Genomic DNA, 22896 nt, shown 5'->3' with positions numbered 1-22896 from the left:
GTTGATTTGGTGAGCAACCAAGGGCCCATCTACTTGTGTAGTCCGGCCCACTAACCCAACACAATATTATGGTAAAAATGGCCCATGAGTTCAATGGGCCTATCTGAAAAGTCCCAGCCCAATTGGGCCTAAAGAGTTCAACAACTAGCTACATTCACGGACCCAAATTAAAATTCAACTGTGGTGGGCCTCAAAAGTACATTTATTAAGCCCAACATTTAATGAACCAAAGGTATAAATTATTCTCTCTAAGATCTTCACAATGTGGTGGGCCTCACTCCTCAAAATTTCAGCCCAAAGGCCAAACATAATTATAACATGTTGCTGTCTTAAATTTGGGCACTCCATTGGAGTGGGTCCAGGGCCTCTAAAACTCTGGAAATTGAGGGCCAAGGTCCCTTATCATGCATACAATGAGAGGTAACCCAAAAAGGTGGCCCACCATCATAGAAAATATTTTTGAATTATGGTTTTATTAAGGCATATTGTTGGACTGTACAGCAGAAAATCTGGCAGTCCAACTATCTTTGCCCATTCTTTTGGACGCCCAAATGAGGTCCGTTGGAGCTGAAATTTTACAGAGTGAGACTACCATAGGTGGGACACACCCCCACAAAATTTTAAAATTTTTGGACATCTGTAAATATTTTAATTCATTTAAAGAAATCCATCTGTCCTGAAAATCGGATTGATCTGGACGCCATGTTATAATGGGCCGGTCCAGCCATCACTATGGTGTGTACAGGTGTCCATTGGCCTCAAAATTTTGTAGGTGGGTCCTACCATGGGTAGTTCACCTTTATGTAAATTTTTATAATTTTTGCACACCCAAAACTATTTTAATAAATTTTAGAATTCTAACCTGTCCAGGGTGGATTGCTGCTGGAACAGTGCAGAAAATCCAGACTGTCCACCTCACTTAGACCACACCTTTGGGACCCCTATGAATGTCAGATTGGGCTGAAATTTGGGAGACATCAAGATGAGATCCCCACCTTTTAGAAAAGTATATTTGGTGGTTATGAATAGTCCCCCAAATAGTCCCAAAATCTGGTCCAAAATCAACCAGAAACTGTCCAAAAAATTCTGAACAGCAACATGTACTTGGATAAAATTAATTATATAAGCTAAATAAAAAGGGAAATACTCCAAGAACTAGGTGCTATGGCCCTCCCTAGTGGCCCCCACAAATGTCCAAAATAAATCCCAAGGTTACCACACTTGCATGCATCAATAAAGGTCAGCAAATGGGACACACAACCATAGTGTAGGTGGGTATGGATGTCCCACCCTAGCTGGACTTTTCTGGACTGTCCAGGCCCACCAAGTGGACCACACACATCATCAGCAATCATAGGAAAGGTAGAATAAGAGAAATAAAAACATTCCGGCCATTGGAAGAAGGCTCCGTCACTATTGAGCCTTTCCCAACACAATCACACCCATACATTGCATTTCCATCTATATTTCACCATGGATCTTCATCATGCATAATCTACACTTGAGATGAATGGATGATATACCATCTCAACTATGATGCAAGGGTCTAGATGACCCATTAAGTTATGGAATGTGTAGAACCCTCCATGATGGGGTCAATCAAGAGGAAACCCCATGCATGGGACATGCATGCATAAGATGGACCATTTGGCCACATCCAAGGAATTGTGTAGGATCTCCACCATTGATTGGTGGGTCCTATACTTTCCGAATAAAAGAAGAAGAAGATCTACACTATGGAAGGGATATTGCATGGAATAAAGAAGCACCCACCTAAATATCTTCACTAAAACTTGGATCACCAAGCTCCAAATGCTCCAAGGAACCAAGATAGATGGATGAGATGGGTTTTTAATGGATGGATTAAGAGGAAAAAGGAGGAGAAGGGGCTGGAGAATTTAAAATTTTTTGGAGGAATGTTGCTAGGGAAGAAGAGAAGAGAGAGAAATGAGAGGGAAAGAGAGAAAAATCTCTTTTAAGCTAAGTAATCATGAGTTTCTTACCTAGGATAGAGAAGAGAAATCATGGTAATACGGAGTTAGAAACAATGTTGTAGGGTTAGTAGACTTTTTAGGTTAGTGGGTGGTGTTTTAGAGATGGGTGGTGTAGGGATAGGGCCTAGGTAGTGTGTGTGTGTAGTGTGTGTTGGAAATAGTGTAATATGTGTTGGAAATAGTTCCAAGGGATGGGACCTATCTAGAAATCCATGCACACCACCCCTAGGTGGGCCGCATGATCATGATCAAGGGCTTAGAAAATGAAATGCACCCAACTTACGATCTACACATCGGATGGATGTACAAGACGCGCCGTTCGAACTGCGGCGACAATGCGGTCACAATGGTATAGGTCTCAACTCGATTCGAGTCGGGTCTTCATGACTGGGCTCACGGATGACCGCAAACACTATCCAAGGGTCACGGGTCGCCAGGATTCTACCGGTAGGACCGCGGGATCAAGATGGACGGAATGCATACTCACACACACACATGCACACATGCGAACTCGGGTCGGGTCTCACAACTTTTTATCATGTGTAATGTGCGTAGGCATGCCATAATCGATAAAACGGCTTGATCCTAGCTGATCAACTTCGATCCCGAGCGCCAAAATAAGCAGATATGTCAAGTATAAATGTATATGACCATATTCTAAAAAGATCAGTCACCTACTTAGACACTTGTAAAATTTTATAATGATTAGACGATAATCGAATGGTGAGGTTCTTCTTTCGAAGATGTGTTGCTTTGTGCTTTTCATAAGAAAGGACTTTCAGAATCTCGTGCAATTTTTTAAAAAAAAAAAGAAAAAAAAAACTTACAATCAGTCACTAGGAGTGACTGCAAGAATGCGTCTATCGAAAGAATTGCGTGATATAGGATAGAGATCAAATCTAGCATATGAGCGTAAACCTAGATTACAACTAAAGACTATAACTAAGAACTACTGTTACTCTTAAGATAAGCTAAGATAAAAGATAAATTTGTTTAGTATGATTTTTAGATGATTGGAGATTGGTTGGTTATTGCTTTGTAGATTTCTTCTCCTATTTATAAATCTCTGTTGCATGACTTATTCTTCGAAATCCTTCTTCCATTATTGCAATGGTTATAATAGTCGAAAAGCTTTTCTTTATGTCATTCTTTTGTTATGTTTCCCTTTTATGAATGTTCCTCTTATGTTGGCCAAACTTTGCTCCTCTTGGTCGCCTTCTATATCTTGAACTGCTTTAACCACATTTATTTCTTTGGTCATTAAACTTTTGGATAACTCGACCACATCATTCCATCAACCATCCATTGACGTGTATAATTGGATTTATATAAATTATAATTCTGCAAAAAGTGCTCCAAGCATCTTGGAGATCTTTTCATTTACCTCATATATTCTCATGCAATGTCACATATCACCCTCCTATTAGCTTTCCCCATAATGGCAAAAAATAGATTAGAACAGAAGGTATGTTGTTTTATTTATTTGATATTTTTATTTTTGTTCTCTTATTGTTATTATTATTATTATTTAAGAAGATTTAAGAGTATTTTTTGTTTATTAGTTAAAATTTTGATTTATTTATCCTTTTTTATTTTTCAAAAAAAGGAGGACAAGTGAAAAGAGGAAGTTATTTTATTTATTTGATAATTTTATTTGCATACTCTTTTTATTTTCTAAAAAAGAAGAAGAATATATTGAAGGTATTTTTCTTTTCTGATTTATTTGTCTTTTTTGTTCAGAAAAAAAAAAGAAGAACAAAAGAATAAGATAAATTATTTTATTTATTTGAAATTCTATTTTTATTCTTTTAAAAAAGAAAAAAAGAAAAAGAAGATATTGAAGGTAATTAACAATGTTTTTATAATTTATTTGTTATTTATTATTTTTTCAAAAAAATGGAGGAAGAAGAAAAAGAAAAATGAGAAGTAGGGGCATTTTTGTCAATGATTTTTTTCAAAAACTATCAAATGTCTATAAAAAAGACTTTAAAAGGCTGCTAAGTTACTTAATCAAGGCAAACCTTAAGGCCTATTTGGATTCATAAAAAGTATATAAATGAAATAATGTTTCTTCTTAAAGTCACTTTCTTTTGTTTAGCAAACCTTTCTGTGTAGGAAATTATGGGAAATACTATTTCTCATTTTTCATCTTATAGGAAGATAAATGAATTTATCCTTTCACCTCCATCTATAATAAATACATTTTTTCTATGATATAAAGAAATGAGTTTCTCAAGAGTTAAAGCCCAAATGCACTATTATCCATGTTCAATCACTTCACATATGTCACTTGTGCCAAATGAGACATTGCCCATATTCAATGATGCCCCCAACGTGCCATTATGTCACATGTACTGCCATCCATCTTATTTTATGCCTCACATGTGTAAAGAGCCCACAATGTGCTAATGTGCCACTTATGTCACCATTCATCTTCTCTTATGGCCCCATTAGGGGTGTCAATGGGTTGGCTTGCCAAAATCAAAATTTTGAAACAGACCAACTCAAAACAATTCAAAATCCAGGTCGAGGTCAACCCCAGGCTTGGCCTGTTGACAGCCCTACGCTCCACAAGTGTTATTGTGTCACATGTACCACCATTCATCTTACTTGTGTCTCGCATGCACCAATGTGCTGCACATGCAAAGCACACCATGTGCACAATAACTATCATACATGCCATTATTCATATTCAATTCTCCAAATATGCCGTGTGCCAATAATGCTAATGTGCACAAGTGGCGCATCTAACCATCACGCGCACATGTCAAATGTGCCAATGCCCACTGAGGTGGGTGGGATCCCTGACTGTAAGGCCCACAGTGATGTATATGCTTTAAATCCATACTGTCCAACCTTCTTGAAAGCTAATGAAGTACTTCGTATACATAGTATGGAAGTGTGTCTATAGCTTCCCCACCCGGACCTAACCCAACCTGGAGTAGGTAGATGGGCAAGTCAAATCAATCCTTGTTCATGTATAGAAACACTTCTCAGGTGCACCAAATGAGCCGCTTCAAATGGGTTCATTACCCTGGCCCATAATACGATTAATCCTGCATGGGCTAACGTGAGCTTGGTGTAGTTTACCAGACATATTGATAAGTTGGACATTCCCAGCACACCAAGAAAAACCGCGGCTTGCATCATCCAAAAAATGAAGTAGATCCAAATCTTACACGGACCATACCACATTAACATAGTAGTGATTGAATCCCCACCATTAAAAACTTCATGGTGCTACCGGAATGTTTATTTACCATCCAACCCGTTGATAAGGTCACAAAGATCTGGATGAAGAGACCACACCAATATCAGCTTGATCCGAAAATTTTGTGGCCCACGAGAAGCTTTTAATGGTTGATTACCACTGTTTCCTGTTTTATGGTCCACCTGAGATTTGGATCTACTTCAGTTTTTGGATTATGCCCCCAAAATGAGCTTTCAATACATATGGACGGCGTGGATGTAGTCATATGCATCATAGTGGGCCCCACAGTCAGGGGTCCCACCCACCTCAGTGGATCCGGGGTCTCACCTAATCTGCTCCGTAAATTCTTAAATAAGTCGGGTCCAATGTCCCAATATCCGGCCCGACCCGATTTAACACATTGTTGACCCAAAGGCGACTCGACTCCCACGTCAAATCTCTCCTCCCGCCATTCGCGTCAGCATTTCTTGCGGGAAGTGAATCTAAGATATTCTCAGAGTCCCCACGAGCTCTTCTCAATATAAATAATGCCATCGAAGTAGTCTATTGGTTTTGTACTGCTTGCATGTGCAGAGTTTCGAAATCAAGGAAGAAGAAACGGGAGAAACGGGAGACAGGATTGTATACATATGACAAAACCCGCAGGAATTCCGATGCATTTCGACATGGGTCTGTCCACAATCCCATTAGAAAATGGTAGAAATCCTATATTCTATAATTTTGGAGCACACCCCACGAACCTTCCATGCACCAGTAATGGTCAACTCAGCCGGTTTCCCATTTCATTGGATTTTATGGTTTGGGTGTTGGTTCTCCGAATCTGTGGACAGTTTAGAATCTTCGATTTCGAAAAATACGTTTTGGGTTTTGGTTTTTGTGGATTGATTTGACGAGAAGGGGATGGATTTGGGCGAACAGAGGTCTCTGGCTGAGACGCCGACATGGTCAGTTGCGACAGTGACGACGGTTATGGTGGCGGTCTGTTTCGTAGTGGAGAGATCGATTTATTGGTTTGGGAAGGTAAGTGTTCGGGAGGAGAATTGGGGGCGTCGATGAGATCCTATCCGTTCGTTCTGGTTCTTATATTTGGTTAGTTCGCTGTTTTGTAGTGGTTGAGGAAGACAAGGAGGAAGGCTGTTCTTGCTTCTTTGGAGAAGATCAAAGAAGGTGAGCTCATGATTCTCACCCTCTACGTGCTCGATCAATTGTTTTGATGTGGAAGTATGATCCAATTGCTTGGCCTGAGCTACCAGCATTTTCACTGGGACGAGTGTTTGGTACAGGCGAGGCCTGTCTTTTGATGATCTGGATTGTTCTTCTAGTGGGCCCCACCATGGATGGGTGCAAGACTTAAAAGCTCCTCCATCGAGCCATCTGAACAAACACATTTACTTATACTGGCTATATTTCCTCAACAAACACCCATTTCCAGGTTGAAATATGGCTAGGTTCATTCAGTGTGGCAAAATTTTCATCATTGCCCATCTGAGGTGGGTCCCACCTGATTTGCGATCTGGATCATGTGAAGGCAGGCTGCACCTGTACGGAATGCTGGCCCTAATGCAAATGCTGCTAATTCTGTTGGAGTCTTGTGTTGTGCTGATATGGGATATTTCTGTTTCCTGAAGAGCTCATGTTGCTGGGCCTCATATCTTTGATGTTGGGCCAATGTGCGAGGTGGATCTCTGAGATTTGTGTCGAATCGTCTCTTTTCAGCAGCCAATTCTATCCCTGTTTGGAGGATGATTTCGCCAGCACTAACAATATCTTAGGTACTGGCTCTGACTCTTCGAATCGGACGACTATCCCACAAAGACAACCTGGACCATCTCCCCATCATTGTAGTAAGGTGTTTCTTATTCTCCGAATTCCCACTGTTTAGCATTTTAGAGGCTGAATTTGTATTGTGGTTGCATTTGGCCTGGAGGCTGAAGTAGTTTGCACTGCAGGGTCATGAGCCATTCGTTTCGTACGAAAGTCTAAAACAGCTTCACCGCTTCCTGTTTCTTCTTGGAATTACTCATGTCTTGTATAGTTGCATCACGGTTGTTCTCTCAATGATAAAGGTGAAGTCTCCAACCACTTGCAAGCATTTGTAGAGCAACTAGCATACAGTTCTCAGCTTGAACCACGGGAAATCTTGTTCGGGCCCGCATTCCCTCCAGGTGGCGCCCACCCTTGAGCAGTCTATATTGTTTATCCCAGCCATCGGATCAGTGGATGCTTTCCTATTGCAAATGGACTGTTGATTATAATCTATTCTTAACCATCCATTTTCAGGCCAAAACAGATTGAAATGCTAGAATTATCTTACATGCATTTTATACAGCATCACCCCGACGGGGTGTGGGTGCCAGATGAGCTGGTGTGGATTGCCGAAAAGGTGAATCTGACTTGTACGGAATGCTGGCACAGGCTAAAATGCCACTAGTTTGTGCTTAACATTATATATTATATTTCCTCAAGTAGGGCTTGTTTCCTCTGCTGACAGCTCCCAGATCGCCAGATCTTCTAGAAGCTGTAATGTTGCTTATGCTTCTTGTGCATGCAGATCTACAGTTGGAGAAAATGGGAAAACCAGGCAAATCCGTTATCTGATGAATATTTACAAGGTGAATTGTTGCTCTTGTGTGCTGAAGTTATAAACTCAAAATCTACCCAACAAATGTTACTATGCCTTATTGTGCTATGTTGAGATGGAGAAGTGGCAAGTGGGGAAGGATAAAAATAGAAATGAATGTGTTTAAGGGAGTCGGTACTTAGTAGTAGCAGCAATAGGTAATAAGATGAGAGAAGTACACTTTGATGGTTTTGCCATGGTCATGGAGAACAATAACTTTGGTTGGGAGTGAGTGGGTTCAAGTCAAAGGCCAAACCATCTAATTCTAAAAGGGCATGTGGAAGGCCCAAAAGGGCATGGGTAGAGGTAGTAAGAAGAATTTGATGGCCTATGGTATACAACCGAGGACATGGTCCTTGATAGAGGGGAATGATGGTACGGGATTCATTTAGCTGACCCCAATTAGTTGGGGTAAGGCTCAGATGATGATGATGAAAGTGGTATAATCCCCTATTGGATAAACTTGTATCAATCTACATATATATAGGGGCTGAAGTTATGAATGATAGGAATATTTGTCACTCCCTCTTCATTAAATTGAATGTTCGCAATTCAATTGACTTGTGCATCTAAAAGCAACATTAAAATCTAATTGGATCTTGGTTATGTTTCATTGTCTATTTTCTAATCTCTAGTCTTCTTAAGCTATCATTATCTTTCCTACATATCCTTATTGCCACTTCCTACCATTTTTTTTAGTGTGAGTACTTGTAATTGCCACTCACAAATTAGTGTTATGTCACAGCTTGAGGTGCTGGTGTGGAGCTGATCTAGTGCCTCTAGGCTTTGGAGGCTGGGAGAGTCGTGCTTCCACATCATTTGCTTTACAGGAGGCAAACATGGATGAGGTGTGGACTGTTTTTCTGGCAGATCCATTAGTGAATGGGCCACTGATCGCATGATCCATAACCCTGTGGGTTACAAAGGCAAAGACTTGATGACTTGCAATGGATGGTGAAGAACTTCATTGAGTAGATGGTTAGAGTTGTCTGATTGTCTGATGAAGGCATTGACTAATGGCCAATCAATAGTGGAGCCCATGGGTTGAATAGTCTGAAGCTAATGCATGTGTGTCACATGTGCCACAAACTATGGAGGCACAAAAACTCCAATGCATCTGAGCCTATTGGATTTGCTTCTTGGGTTAGATCTACATGGTTATTTGCTTGTAAGGGCAGTTGTGTGGTTTTCTTTTCTAGGATTGAACCTCTTTAGTTGGTGTTAATGAACATCAATGTGGCCATACGCCTAGTCTTGGTGTTGGTGTTTGGTATTGTTTATGTGTTTAGTCTTATTTCTTAATGTTAGGGGTACTTTGGGTATGTTTGTTTTTTTTATCACTTAAATAGAAGAAGGGACATTTTTACCCTATTCTCTTCTCTTCTCATTCTCTTCTGTACAACGCTTTTTCTTCCTCTTTTCTTCTTCTTTTCTCTTCTATATCAATCTACATTGTATCAGAGCGTATTTACTTCTGATTTAATCCATCTTCTGCTCTTGTTTGTCACAAACTCTCCTCTTTCTTTTCTTCTTTGTCCCTCCTATCTCTCTTGTGCTGAAAGTTTTTTAAGAAACCTAGAGTTTCTTTTGTTTTTGGTGTGCTGGGCCTGTGTAATGGTCCATGTGTGAGAGGGTGAATGTCGTGTTCATGATCATCACCTCTCTTGTGTTTCTTTGGAACTTGTGGACGTGTGGGTTGATTGTTTTTGTCACATGTGGTGTGCACATCGTGCGAAGCATGCAAGTGTGGTGTTCTCCTATCATGAAAACTCAACCCATATTTGTGTGAGCATTGTGGTATTCATCTTAACCCTTTTCTCTAATAAAGATGAAGAGCGATCCAAAATTTGGATTTATAAATTCATCGGATTTTATAGGGTCCAAATAACCTCTATGAAATTAAATGGAGCAAATTATCTCTAGTGGTCTGAATCTATTCAAGTGTTTTTAACGGCCAAAAGGCAAATCGAAATATTTGACCATGAAGAAGCCAGATGAGAGTGATAGCATCAATGATTGGTGGATTTAGGAGAATACTCAGAGTATGACATGGTTGTGGATTAGTATGGAAATATTTGTAAGTGCTAATGTAATGTTTTTGGATACTAAAAGAGGCTTGGGATGCATTGTGAGAGATGTATTCGTCTAACAAAACCATCTCTCATAAGTCATATGTACCGGTTGTTTGAAGAGATTTTCTCATTCCAACAAGGAGATAAGTTTCATAGTGAATATTATTCAAAACTTATAGGAATGTGGGAGGAACTAAATGTGTATTGACCTCTCACTAGTGATATGGAAAAGCAATGTCATCAACCTGACGAGTTTTACGTTGCTAATTCCTATCAAGTTTAAAACCTGAATATAAGCCAATAAGTGCAGCATGAATATGAACCAAGCATATTGAAGTCTACTATTATTTTATATGTGGGAAGGTCCCAAGTGGAGAAATTTCTATGTCATTCGTTTGGTCTCAAGATCAACTTGCTAATGTGTTCATCAAGGTTCTCAGTCAGAGTCAATCTACTCACATCTATGCCAAGCTTGGCATCTACAACATCTATGCTTGAGTTTGTGGGGGAGTGTTAGTGAACATGAGTGTGGGTCGTATAAGTATATGGTCCACCTACTAATAAGAGCTTATTTGCTTATTTCTTTTTTAAAAAAAGAGTCTTTTTCCTGAAAATAGATTGTTTGGTAATGGTCTATTTTGCATTTATTAATTTTACGCATAAAAGGTTTTACCTCTTAGTTATTTAGGGGTGGAGAGTTTTCTTTTTAAGAGCTTATTTTGCTAAAGCGGGTAGACATTTTTCAACTAATTTTGGGACAAGTTTGTCCCTAAACTTTTCAAGTAATTCCATCTTGCCCCCTTCTCTTTACAATCTCTCACTCTCATAGTTAGGTCGACATGATGAATGACCCATATTGAAGGTGGGGCCCCACATGATGAATGATCCACATCAAGGTGGGCCTGCATAATGGACAGTTCACATTAAAGGTGGGCCCCACATGTGGATGCCCCACATCAAAGTGTGGTCCCGTATGATGGATGATCCACATCAAGTGGGCCCCACCTGATGGATGGTTGACATTGAAGGTGGGCCCACATGATGGAATGTTGACATCAAAGGTGGGCCCACATGATGAACGACCCATATTGAAGGTGGGGCCCCACATGATGATTGGTCCACATCAAGGTGGGCCCACATAATGCATGGTTCATAGCAAAGGTGGGCTCCAAATGATGGATGACCCACATCAAAGTGTGGCCCCGCATGATGGACGATCCACATCAAGTGGGTCCCACCTGATGGATGGCCCACATCAAAGTGTGGCCCCACATAATGGCCAATCCACATGAAAGGTCGGCCCCTAATGATGAATGACCTACATCCAAGGTGGGCCCCACATGATGGACAACCCACTTCAAGGGTGGGGCCCACATGATGGACACATCAAATGTGGGCTCCATGTGATGGGTGGTGGACATTAAAGGCCCCCACATGAAGGACAATTAACATTGATGGTGGGTCCCACATGTTGGATGACCTATATCAAGGTGCGACCACATAATGCATGGTCCATCTCAAAGGTCAGCCCCTAATGACGAATGGTCCACATCCAAGGTGGGGCCCATATGATGGACGACCATTTCAGAGGTTGGGCCTGCATGATGGACGATCCACATTCAATGAAGGGGTGTGCTTATTTGAGATGGAGTTGTTGCAATTTAAAAAAATGACAGAATTACCCCTAAAAAAATGGTCTTATTTGAATGTTTTACCTAACATGCTTATTTCAAATAAGAGTTTTTTTCCCCGGTTCTATAAAAGTGATTTTACCAAACAAGCTTATTGTAAAACAAGAGCTAGAACAAAAGAATTCTATTCTCTAGCTCTTATTGGATTAGATAAGAGATGCTAATATTTAGGGGGGAGGTCTTTTTGACCTTGATCTTATTCTCTACTCTTCTCGTTCTCTTTTTTACAATAAATTTTCTTCTTCTCTTCTATATTAGTTTACGGTTGGGATTCAAGGTAACTTTCTTATTTCTTTGAGAGTGATTGACTGAAATCATAACAGTTAATCCCTGGTCATCAAGTTCAAAACATCAGATACACTTCCATGTTGCTTAGGTTTCCTAATCAAAATCGAGCAAGATCCATAGGCTCAGTGTCCAATTCTGATTGCAATCCTTTTACAAAACCCTCCATATCCGAGGATGATGATATCTAATTTTTAGATAACCTTGGCATGATTCATATTTGTACTTGTTGTCATGCAACCATTTGAATATTTCATCCGTAATTGAACCTACCTTTTCTATTGAGTCGGCTATTTAACTTATGTTATGAAGGAGAGAGAGCTGCACCTTAGAGTTAGGAGGGGATTTCTTGGAGGCTTTTACTTTCACATCCATTACAATCACCATCCACATCTTAATTTCGAATGCCGTTTTCCTGTATTTTCATTTTGTGATTTTGTAGCTGTGGCCTACACAATGAGTTGACCAACATGATATGTGACTGTGAGCCAAGAAATCTACATGGTAGGGCTCACCTGATTCACCACCAAATTGTTGTATTTCTAAGGGTTGCTAACGCCCAAACATGTGTACAGCCCTGGAAATATAGAGAACGGTGCAATAATTTGGTGGTGCATCAGGAATCTGCATTCTATTTCTGCTGTATATAAGTTCACTCCAGGAAAAGGAATTGTATTGGGCTGTGTTGAAAATTGTCTTGCGGATACAATGCAGGATCACTCTAAGATTGATGCTTCCACTAGTTTCTTTTTAGGGCACAATCGGATTACACTGGAAATAGGGTGGAAAGGAAAAGGTTAATCATTATTTCCACGAGCAATATTTTCCCCTGGACTCCAACATCAGAGGTCTTGTTTGGATGTGAATTGAAGATCTCATATTTGTGAGACAATGGTCATGTAGTTTCTTGTGCTACTATGGAAAAGTACAATTATTGCTATGTGGAATCCTCCCTTTTCTTTATTATCCAAACATCCCAAACTGTCACATCAAAGGAAAACCTTCTCTGTTTCCTTTCGTTTCCCTTGTATTCCATGTATCCAAACATGTCCTTAGAAAAGGTTATGACATGGATAAGTGAAGGACAACTTTGTAGAGTGTGGACTGTGGAGGGTGATTACAAGTTCGTCTACTTGAAAGTTGTTTACATAGATGATATCTTTACTTACGGATATAATATTTGATATAATCATCTCCATGAGTGTGATTCATGCTTAAACAGAAAGCCATCCATGCTCTTCGCAGCTAATCTTGTCTTTCATCAAAAACCATGCACATCAAAGTAGTTGGCCACATCTAAAGAAAAAGAAAAAGACTTACTTTACAGTTTACACCCTTTTTAAGAAGAGAAGAACAGCCCCCATCTCTGCTTTTATTGAAGGCAGAGGCAGATATATAGATTCGTTAAATATTTAACTTCAAAACATGAAATAGTAGAGATATATGCTCCAGCTTGACAGGGAGTCATAAAAACATAGAATATCTAGTAAACATGAAGGAGATTTCTAGTCCATAGGTTTTCTTCGATTAGATCATCATTATCATCATCTTGTTCGCTCCTCCCAACAATTTAGGGTTGGATTCTTAATGGTGGATATGCAAAAGTTTGATGATCGGTTCACGGTTGCCCATCAGACACCTCTTTTGCCCGGGCTTTGGAACTGGCCATGATAGAGGCTCGCTTTTCTTTGATGATATATCTCATTTAGATGCAGGCTTACATCTGTCCCATAGAAATAATATGTTAGGTATTCAGGTCAACAAGAACAGTTTTTCTTTTTGTGCATAACATTAACTCCATGAATTCTTTTATTATTTTCATTATTTTGAATTGATGCATCATTTGTTCATATATTTTTTTTTTAATTAAATGCTATCGTATTTTGACTTTGAGTTATATAATTGAGTTGATACAGCGGTACTTCCCTAAAATTTCAATCTAATTTTGTAACGTAAATCTTTTTGTATATTGCTCTTGATTTTATTTGTTTCATGTAGTAAGGAGGAACATGTTTATGAAGCGGCAGTCTACCTTTGTTTTTCATCATACCTCTCACCCATGGAGCAAGAACAAGATTCTCATTTGGATGGTAATGTGTGGTGCATTATGACTGTAATTGCTTCAAATTGTTGCGGCTATTGAATTCCTGGTTTTTATGGTAGATCATAACATGTAACTTCGTAGTTGGAAACATTGACAGTGATATACTATGCAACACACAAAATAGGAGCCTTTGAAGAGATCATGAGAAGTAATTTATACATGCATCTGTTCTTTCCATATACCAAACACAGATACATACACAAACAGGTATACATATATACATAGATACCCGTATAAAAAAACACATGCACATAGAAAAACAGTGAAATTTGTGAAGTTAGACAATGTAGAAAAATTAAACTCTGTTATGAAAGAGCAGATTTTTCCTCTTGTGATGTAGGCAGGCTTGTCACCAGCTACATTCAAATAGTTGCATTGACCGGAAGGACCATTCAATACAATGCTACTAGAGCTTATTATTTCTTACTCTTCATAGATATACTAATACCGTATAGATGTATAGATAGAGAGGGATAATAAGAAGAGAAAACTGCATCTAAATACCCTTATGCTTGGGTTGTACTTTAATGACACTTTTTTGCCCAAATGCCAAATAAATGGGTTTCCAAACCTGCTGATCCAGCAACTGATCATGTTGAGTCAACTTGGGCAAGTCCTGGGTCTGTCAGTGGGCTTTTGAACCATGCCTAGAGTAATGTTCCCTAACACAAGTGACTATTTACAATAATTTCAAAAGCAACCCTGGTCATAAAATTTACATTTGGAATCTGAAAAACAATCATTTTCATTGAAATATGATTTCAAAAATTATTTATAACTCAGTGCCACTGCCGTGAATGTAGAAGTATTGTAGTTCACTAGACTCTAAAATGGTCACTTCAAATAAAAAAGGTCTACTAAAAACTCAAATCGATCATTTTCAAGTTCCTACTTGCCGAATCTAATGATGGGAGACCCAAAATTTTTTGTGCGCCTTCCTGAACCAAAACGGGCTGAAACAATGACTTCCAACTTTTTTGGCTGGTGGAACCTTTAAGTGGTCCAGCTATAACTAGTGTTCGAAGTATCGGTATCGCTACAAGTTTCGCTGGCTAGGGATACATAAACAATATTGATATCGCCAATAATATCATTAATAACCAGAAATGCGAGGAAACATGGGAAAACGGTGGAATTTTCAGCAAAACTTCAGGAGATGTTAAAATGTACAAATTTGTATATTTAGAAATAAAAAAATTGCAAAAAGAAAGCATACATCACAAGTTTCCATTTAATGGGGCCTTTAAAGCATATGTTGTTGTAAGAAATCAGTCCAACCATCCCATCCAGCCTATTTAACCATCCAACTTTTCATCCAAACATTCATCGATATTGCAAAATATCAACAACACATGATATTTCACCAAGAAATCATCATCAATTGGAAAGGAAATGAAAGATTGTGGTTTCAATATCGCGCATGTTGCAATACCGATAATATCGAGATATTATTAATATTATCAATGACAAATTGAACACTACATACAACCATGTGCCCATGAAAAGAAAATTGGAATACAAATTCTTCTAATAAAAAAAATTCTGATGATATCAATACGTTGGCGATATTATTGAAATATCGTCGATACACTTATGATATAAACATTACCTAGAATTTACATAGTCAAAAATATTGGCGATACATTAACAATATTGATGCATTGGCAATACAAGCGACACCTAGAATTTACAAAATTGAAAATATTGATGATTATATTAGCGATATCGATACGTTGGTGATACTTAGAAATACATTGTTAATATCTAGAATTTCTGATATTACCAGCGTTATCGGTATCACTACCAGTGTTATCGATATCGCTGAGCTAGAGATAACGATAATATTGGAGATAATTCGAACACTAGCTATAACTGGGAAGTTTCCAAGTACCAACTCTCTTCTGTGCAACTAAAGTAGAATGTTATGATCATTGTGATTTATCCATTGAATGAGAGTGAGAAACTGTAATCCCATTTAACCCCTTGACCTGAAGTCATATAGTTTTACCCACGTACGTCTGGCCCCCATTGATGGGGACATCACACGCACACGCACGCCTCCCCTACGCACGTACACAAGGAGAAGGAGGACCCCTCCGTCGATCTGGATCGATGACGACGTCCAGGGAGGTCCTCCTAGCTAGAGAACTGCGTTTTGGTCCCTTGGAGTGGACCCGATCGTCATATAAATCCCACAATAGGTTCTCATGATCATGGCTCATTATTCTAAACGATCTAGTACTTTGAGTTTTGGTTATTTTTGTTATTAGGAACATCATGGACGGTTTAGATTGCTTTGATTAGTTGTTAATTGTGGTTACTTCATCTCTAGGTAATAGGCTGCGCACATGACGCGAGTTTTGGGGTATAGGGTTTTGTTATAAATAAGCACCCCTGGTAGGTTGTTTTTCTCGCTGATGATTGAATAAAAAAATCCTGCATTTATCTTCTCTAAATTCTCTGAGTTGTGAAATCTTAATTAGGTGCAAAACCCTCCTTTCTTCTAAGGGCTAGCTACCGTGGTGCGAAGCCACACCCATCTCCCATCAGCCCATCCCCTATCTTCCATAATCATTATCTCATACAGCCTTCACGCTTCAAACCCACCCTCTTCTGGCAGCCGATCCATCTTCTTCAGCAGACTCGCAGAACCAGGCTCGCAGGGGGGCTGAAACTTCGGCGGAGCATGGCGCACAAACCAATTGTCAGATCGTCGCGAAACTTGGGGGTTTTGTGGTCCACCCCTAGCCGACCAAGTCCAAGCTGGCCTTTTTTTGACTCGTGGGCCCCACACACGTGCGGGACACTACCAGTGCACGCGTGTCAAGCGGGTTCGCTGTCCACACGTGCGGAATCGGTTCTAGGTTCTTCCTTTCCTCTCCTTCACTCCTCCCTCACCTAATCTCCCTAACCCTAACCCTAGATTGTCCTAAATCCCTATTTCCATACTCTTTTTTTAAAACCCTAAGGTTTCCCGAATTGAAATCCATGAATCCCTTGGTTTGAGAAATATTCTTATGCATGTGTGGATGAATCTATTACCCTTTGATCATTGTTTGGTCTATAATTTTTAATCGATCCAGTCCTAGCATGTGTAGGCTTGGACTCTTATAGATCCCCTATATTGAGTGCTTGACTTTATGTGGGATGTGGAGTTTTTGTGAGTGTTTCTAATTTAGTATGATCTTAAGCCTGAATTTTTGCATATCATGTTTAATTTCCATGTCCTGCATCACCCATAGATTGAGACTTTCCACAAGTATACTAAAGTTCAAAATAGTGTTTTAAATAGCGAATAGCGTGTAGCGTAGCATTCACCACTATGAAGCGTGAGGTATAAGCTACATAGTGCGTATAGTACTTATAGATTTTTAATCAAGGTTGCGCTTGGTTGCATCAAATTAGACTGATCAATAATAAAATTTAACAACATTTTATGATATTTGGTGCAACCAAATGCAACCTAAAGTAATAGTAAGGGGTAATGATTAAGTACAAAAGTGAAGAAAGAGCAGCAAAACTGATTTAAAACTGTTTCTTAGATTATTTACTAAAAGCATTGAAAAGATTAACTAATTTTCATTGAAATGTAACAAATCATTAAAAACATTAATTGATTTTAATGTTATAGTGAAATCTTTTTTTTTGAAAGATATGTTATAGTGAAAAATAACTTGTAATGTAAGCTATGTAGCATGTCGCGTAGTCTATGTAGCATGTAACGTATGTAAATTAATCATGCAGCGTAGGCTACACACAACTTAAGCTATTTTCATGAGCTACGTAGCGTTAAGGCTATGCTATGCTATGTAGCGTAAGCTACACACTACATAACGACCATTACCGTTACCGTTATTGCACACTTTGCTGGCTAACACCTCACATAGTCATTTGATACTTGGGAAATAATTTAAAGCCTTTGTGGACCACAATTTCCTACAATATTGTGCAGTATGTGTTGATTTGCCTTGGCCACAAACCCTTTTGTCTTTTACCTCCCAACCAAAGAATCATGCATTACCAAACCCACTTAAGATTAATGCGGCATAACACATTACTGGAGAAACTCGAACAGTTGCACATCTGGAAATCTACAATCAATAAGATCTGTCCTTTCCACACCACCCAACCTTCAGCTTGTAAATTCTCATCATCATTTACTCTTTCTGACTGGAGTTCTTATATATATATATATATATATATATATATATATATATATATATATATATATATATATATATATATATATATATATATATTGCTGTTCTTCAATATTTCTTTTTACTAGTTTATGATAGGCTACTTTCAAGTGTGAAGGAGAGATTTTAGAGGATAGCTATGTGACCAGCCATGCTTTATGTATAAAATGGTGGGCCGCCAAGGAAAACATGTTCATGGATTGAGTTTAGCTGAAATGAGGATGTTGAGATGGATGAGTGGCAAGATGAGGAAGGATAGAATTAGAAAGGAATGCATTTGAGGGAAATTAGGAGTATACTTCAATGGTTTGGCCATGTGCAATTGAGACCAAGAGTTGCAAAAGTTAGGAGTGAGTTGGTTCAAGTTGGAGGCTTTGAAAGCACAAGGGGAAGGCTCAGATCGTGTGTGGAGGTAGCAAGAAAAGATTTGATAACCTATGCTTTAACAGAGGACATGGTCCTTAATAGAGTGGAATGACAAAACATGACTCATATAGTTGACCACAATTGGTTGGGATAAAGATGATGATGTTTCATGAAAGAGTGAAATTTAAAGAGAAATGATGAAGGTAGATGTGGAAATCTTGCAAATAATGGGATGTCATATTTTCCTTTTGTTTTTTCCTTCACTATTCCCATTGTTTAGCATTGTATTTTATCCTTACATGCCAACCTTACACATAGAATGCGTACAAGGTGGAAGCTATTCTTCTTCTTCTTCTTCTTCTTCTTCTTCTTCTTCTTTTTTAAGTCCTTTCTTTTTTATTCCTTGATCGAAGCTATTCATTGGGTGCTTGAAAAAACCAAACCTTTTTTAATTTGAGAATATGGACCCTCGGCCAGCTTTATTTTAACCATCCATTTTTTTTTTTCCTGAATTTCATAGTTAGGATTGTCCAAATAGCTTGCTTTTGAACCTATTGACACAGTGGTGTGTCCTACCTGATAAGGGGCTTGGATATTGTAGGTGTATGTGTGTGGGCCTGTGTGTGGGCCTGTGACTGGGCCCACAGATACATACACCTGAGCCTTGTATATTATGGGCCTTAGTAGCCTTTTTCCTTCTATATCTTTATTTGTATGCTTTTGTTATTTGTCCCTTGTCATTCTTTATTTATTTTTCCCTCCTATTAAGGGCGTATATGTAATTACACTCTTATTGTTATAAATAAGGTAAGGTTGGATGTCCTGGCCCTATGTGCTTCTTTTCTCTCTCAAATTCTCTCCTCCTTTAACATAGTATCAAAGCCTACGTTCTCCCAGGGCTCTTTCTTCTTCTTTACTTCTTCCTTCTTCTTCCTCTTCTTCTCTTTCCTCTTAACTATATGAGTTTTATTCTTTTAATCGTTCTCAACAAGTTGTGTTTCCCTTCATTCCCTACCTAATCTTCGATGGTTCCCTTCCCTTCCTAATCTTCTTTTATTTCTTCCTCTTTTCTTCATTTTTTTATAATCTTTCTTAACTAGTGATGTTTCTTTTTATTCACTTCCTAATCTTTGGTGGTTCCCTTCCCTTCCTAATCTTTTCTTCTTATCCCTTCACCTTTCTCTTTTCTTCTTTGTTCTTTGTTTTGAGAGTTGTGAGGCCTTTTCCTCATTAACTCGTTTTGATTTGTGAGGAGAGGGTGGCTTGCGGTTGGATTTTTTATTTTCCTCCTTTTTTTAGGGTTTTGAATAATGTGTTGCTAGATTTGATACCTCTTTGATTTGAAGTTGAAGCCCTTGCTCTTTTTTTTTTTCTTTTTTGCTATCCAGTTGAAGACGTTGCTAGAAATTCTTATTATATTCCTTTTCTAAAGAATTTTTCTAGGTGATTCATTGTTTTTTGCTGAATGGTTGGAGGTATTGTTAGACGTTCAAAGTTAGCAACTTTTTTGAATTTGTTTTTATGCATATTTTCAACATTCGGTTTGTAGTAGTAAGAGTTTGTTGGCTATTGTTGTTTGGGCTTCTTTTCTTATTTATTCGTCTAGTCATAAGATCCCTCCTCATATCCTTGGTTCTCTCACTATTTTTTGAGATCTTACATGGCCTCTTTGTCAACTTCTGAGGCAATTGATCCTGTTAACTCCAAGATGTACCTGTGGATTGTTCATTATGAAAATCTTGGTTTACAGATTACCATAGATAAAGTTAAGTTCAACAATTACCTTTAATGGTCGAAAGCCAGTGAGATGTTTTTTGGATGAAAACAAAACGGTTGGTGTATATAGCTGGTAGTATAACAAAACCTCAACTATCTGCTCCTTCATATGGAGACTAGAAATTAGATAACTTTCTTGTCATGTCGTAGCTTTTGAATTCTATGGAGCCAAAAATTAGCGAAGGTCTTTTTTTGTTATCTACTGCGTGTGAGATCTGCAGATTGCCCATGAACTATATGTAAATCAAAATAATACAACTTGTATTTATAATATTTATATGGAGATTGGAAATCTAAGACAAGGTGCGCGATCAGTGTCTGACTATTATGCTAAGATGTCTGGTCTGTGGTAGGAATTATCCTTTTTGGACGATCTTCAATTCATGTGTTGCACAAATGTAGAGGCATATTGTGACTATCGGGATCAAACCCATGGGCCTTTTTTAGGCTTCTCTTATGCTTTTGGCGGTCTTTATAAAAGGGGTCGTGGTTTGACTCTGGAATATGATATGTTTGACTTGGAGTCGCCATTTGCTAGTTATCTCAGAATTCCACAGTCGGCTAGATCCTACCGAATCTTTAGGAATTAGAGAATCCGAGGACTTCCTGCTTTATAATGAACTCCTGATCCGCAACCTGAGATTTTGAGAAAGGGACCTTGGTGATGGAGAAGGAAGGTGTTAGGCACTTTCTTTGCCCGCATGTGAGTGCGGTCTCTACTTTGTGGGATTAATGGGGTTTTAAGGGATTAAGTAATCTAGTGTTATTTTGCATACGAATGTTGAAAGGGAAAGGGATTACTAGATATTCACGAACAATCACTCTGTAACTGCCAGAGCCCAACTTCGAGATAGAAGTGGGGGAACACAATGGCAATCCTGCAACGGTTGGTATCCAAGGACTAAAAAAACGAGAATAATGAACCTAGTCTCTACTAGTCAGCCATGGACAAGTACTCTGTAACTGCTAGAGCTCAACTTAGAGATAGAAGTGGGGAACATAATGGCGATCTCGCAGCAACCGATATCTAAGAAGAACTAAAAGAAAGAGAAAATGGACTAGTTAATCTCGGGTTTTAGGTGTGGTAGGATCTAGGAACCCGACAAGCCTCATAGCATATGCCTGAGAATGTCTAGAGAAGCATGGGGGTTGGGAAGGATGCAATACAATGAGAATGATGACCGCTAGCTCGGCTTGCGGCTTGATGGCGATGAGAGTCACAAGGATGAAGAATTCCGGCGCTCTTAATACAAAAAGGTGATTGGATTTCTTGACCCCTACTCTACTCCTTAGCTTGAAATGGGTGTGGCTATGGGTTGAGACGGCTTGGGCATGTGGGGTGGATGCCCTAGGTTGGAATATGCTCCCCCCCCTCTCTCCTTGGTAAAGGGGTGGAATGGAGGAATGGTTCTTTCTCTCCCTTAGGGCCTGTTTGATTTTTCACGTAAAAGGTAATTACCTGGTAAATGGGTAATAATTACTTACCCAGGTAATTACCGCATCGTTTCTTAGGCCGACGTTGACGGCTTAACTTTTCGGCGCTAGAACCGAGGATGGCTGCCAAATGAATGTAGGGCCCACTGTGATGTACGTGATGTATCAACACCGTTCATCCTATATGTCAACCTTATTTAGGGCATGAACCCAAAAATGAGGCAGATCTAAAGCTCCAGTGGACCACACCAAAGGAAACAATGGAAATTGGATGCTGACCGTATAAAAATTTATGCGGCCCTCAAAAGTTTTGGATGAAGCTGATATTTGTGTTTACCCCGTTTCAATGTTTTTATGACTTCATGAACAAGTCAGATGACAAATAAACATTAATGTGGGCCCAATAAACAACTTTCAATGGCGAACGTTTAAGGCCATTGTTTCCTGTGGTATGGGCCACTTGAGCGTTGCATCTGTCTCTATTTTGGACTCAGGTCTCTTCTGATAAAACAGATGGATGGTGTGGATATGTCAATGCACATCACAGTGGGGTCCAAAATTTAAGTTAGCTTTTTTGACCAATTTTCGAGACGAAAATACATTTGAAATTTCAAACGGAGTAAAAAGGTAATAATGACCTTTTTCAAGGGTATTTCCCTAATACACAAAAATCAAACAGCCCCTTAAGGGGTATGGATGGCTTATGGGAAATGAAGGAGAGACCCCCTGTCATACCCTGACCTTGGAAACCTGAGTTTGCTCTACTCAGTTGTCGAGTAGAGGGTGTGACCCGATTAGAGGGAATAATCATAACACACAACCATTATAATCATCACAGATATTAAAATGCAATGTAATCATCATGCATCCAAACGTGAGTATTAAGCATTCACTGGTTGATATCTAGCCCAAATTCATATATCATAATTTAAAGCACTAAACATAAAACAAAAAATTCTTTATTCTTGTGACCACTCTCCAAGAGCACGTGTTTTGAAGTTGTCACTCCACTCATGGAGATGCTAGCTACTTTACCTGTCCTAGATAGTTTTCCATTCAACGGAATGAGCTAACAACTCAACAAGTAGTTATACGCACGATTCACAACATAGGCATATACAAGTGCATATACATGGACCTTAGT

At 39.0% G+C, this 22896-nt stretch overlaps 1 protein-coding gene across 1 annotated transcript in view; it reads left to right on the top strand.

The window, feature by feature from the left end:
- Window positions 1-5623: 5623 nt before the first annotated feature.
- LOC131234536 (MLO-like protein 4) overlaps window positions 5624-22896 on the top strand; it is a 73925-nt gene continuing 56652 nt past the window's right edge. Inside the window, exons 1-6 of the mRNA XM_058231477.1 lie at window positions 5624-6225; window positions 6315-6372; window positions 6834-7054; window positions 7155-7271; window positions 7757-7817; window positions 13872-13963. Of these exons, the coding sequence (XP_058087460.1) occupies window positions 6106-6225; window positions 6315-6372; window positions 6834-7054; window positions 7155-7271; window positions 7757-7817; window positions 13872-13963 (669 nt within the window). The 5' untranslated portion in view covers window positions 5624-6105. The remainder of the gene's footprint in view (window positions 6226-6314; window positions 6373-6833; window positions 7055-7154; window positions 7272-7756; window positions 7818-13871; window positions 13964-22896) is intronic.

The sequence above is a fragment of the Magnolia sinica genome, chromosome 19 (genome assembly GCF_029962835.1).
Source record: "Magnolia sinica isolate HGM2019 chromosome 19, MsV1, whole genome shotgun sequence".
NCBI lineage: Eukaryota > Viridiplantae > Streptophyta > Magnoliopsida > Magnoliales > Magnoliaceae > Magnolia > Magnolia sinica.
Note: the sequence above shows the minus strand (reverse complement) of the source record. Positions and strands in the feature narration are given on the sequence as shown.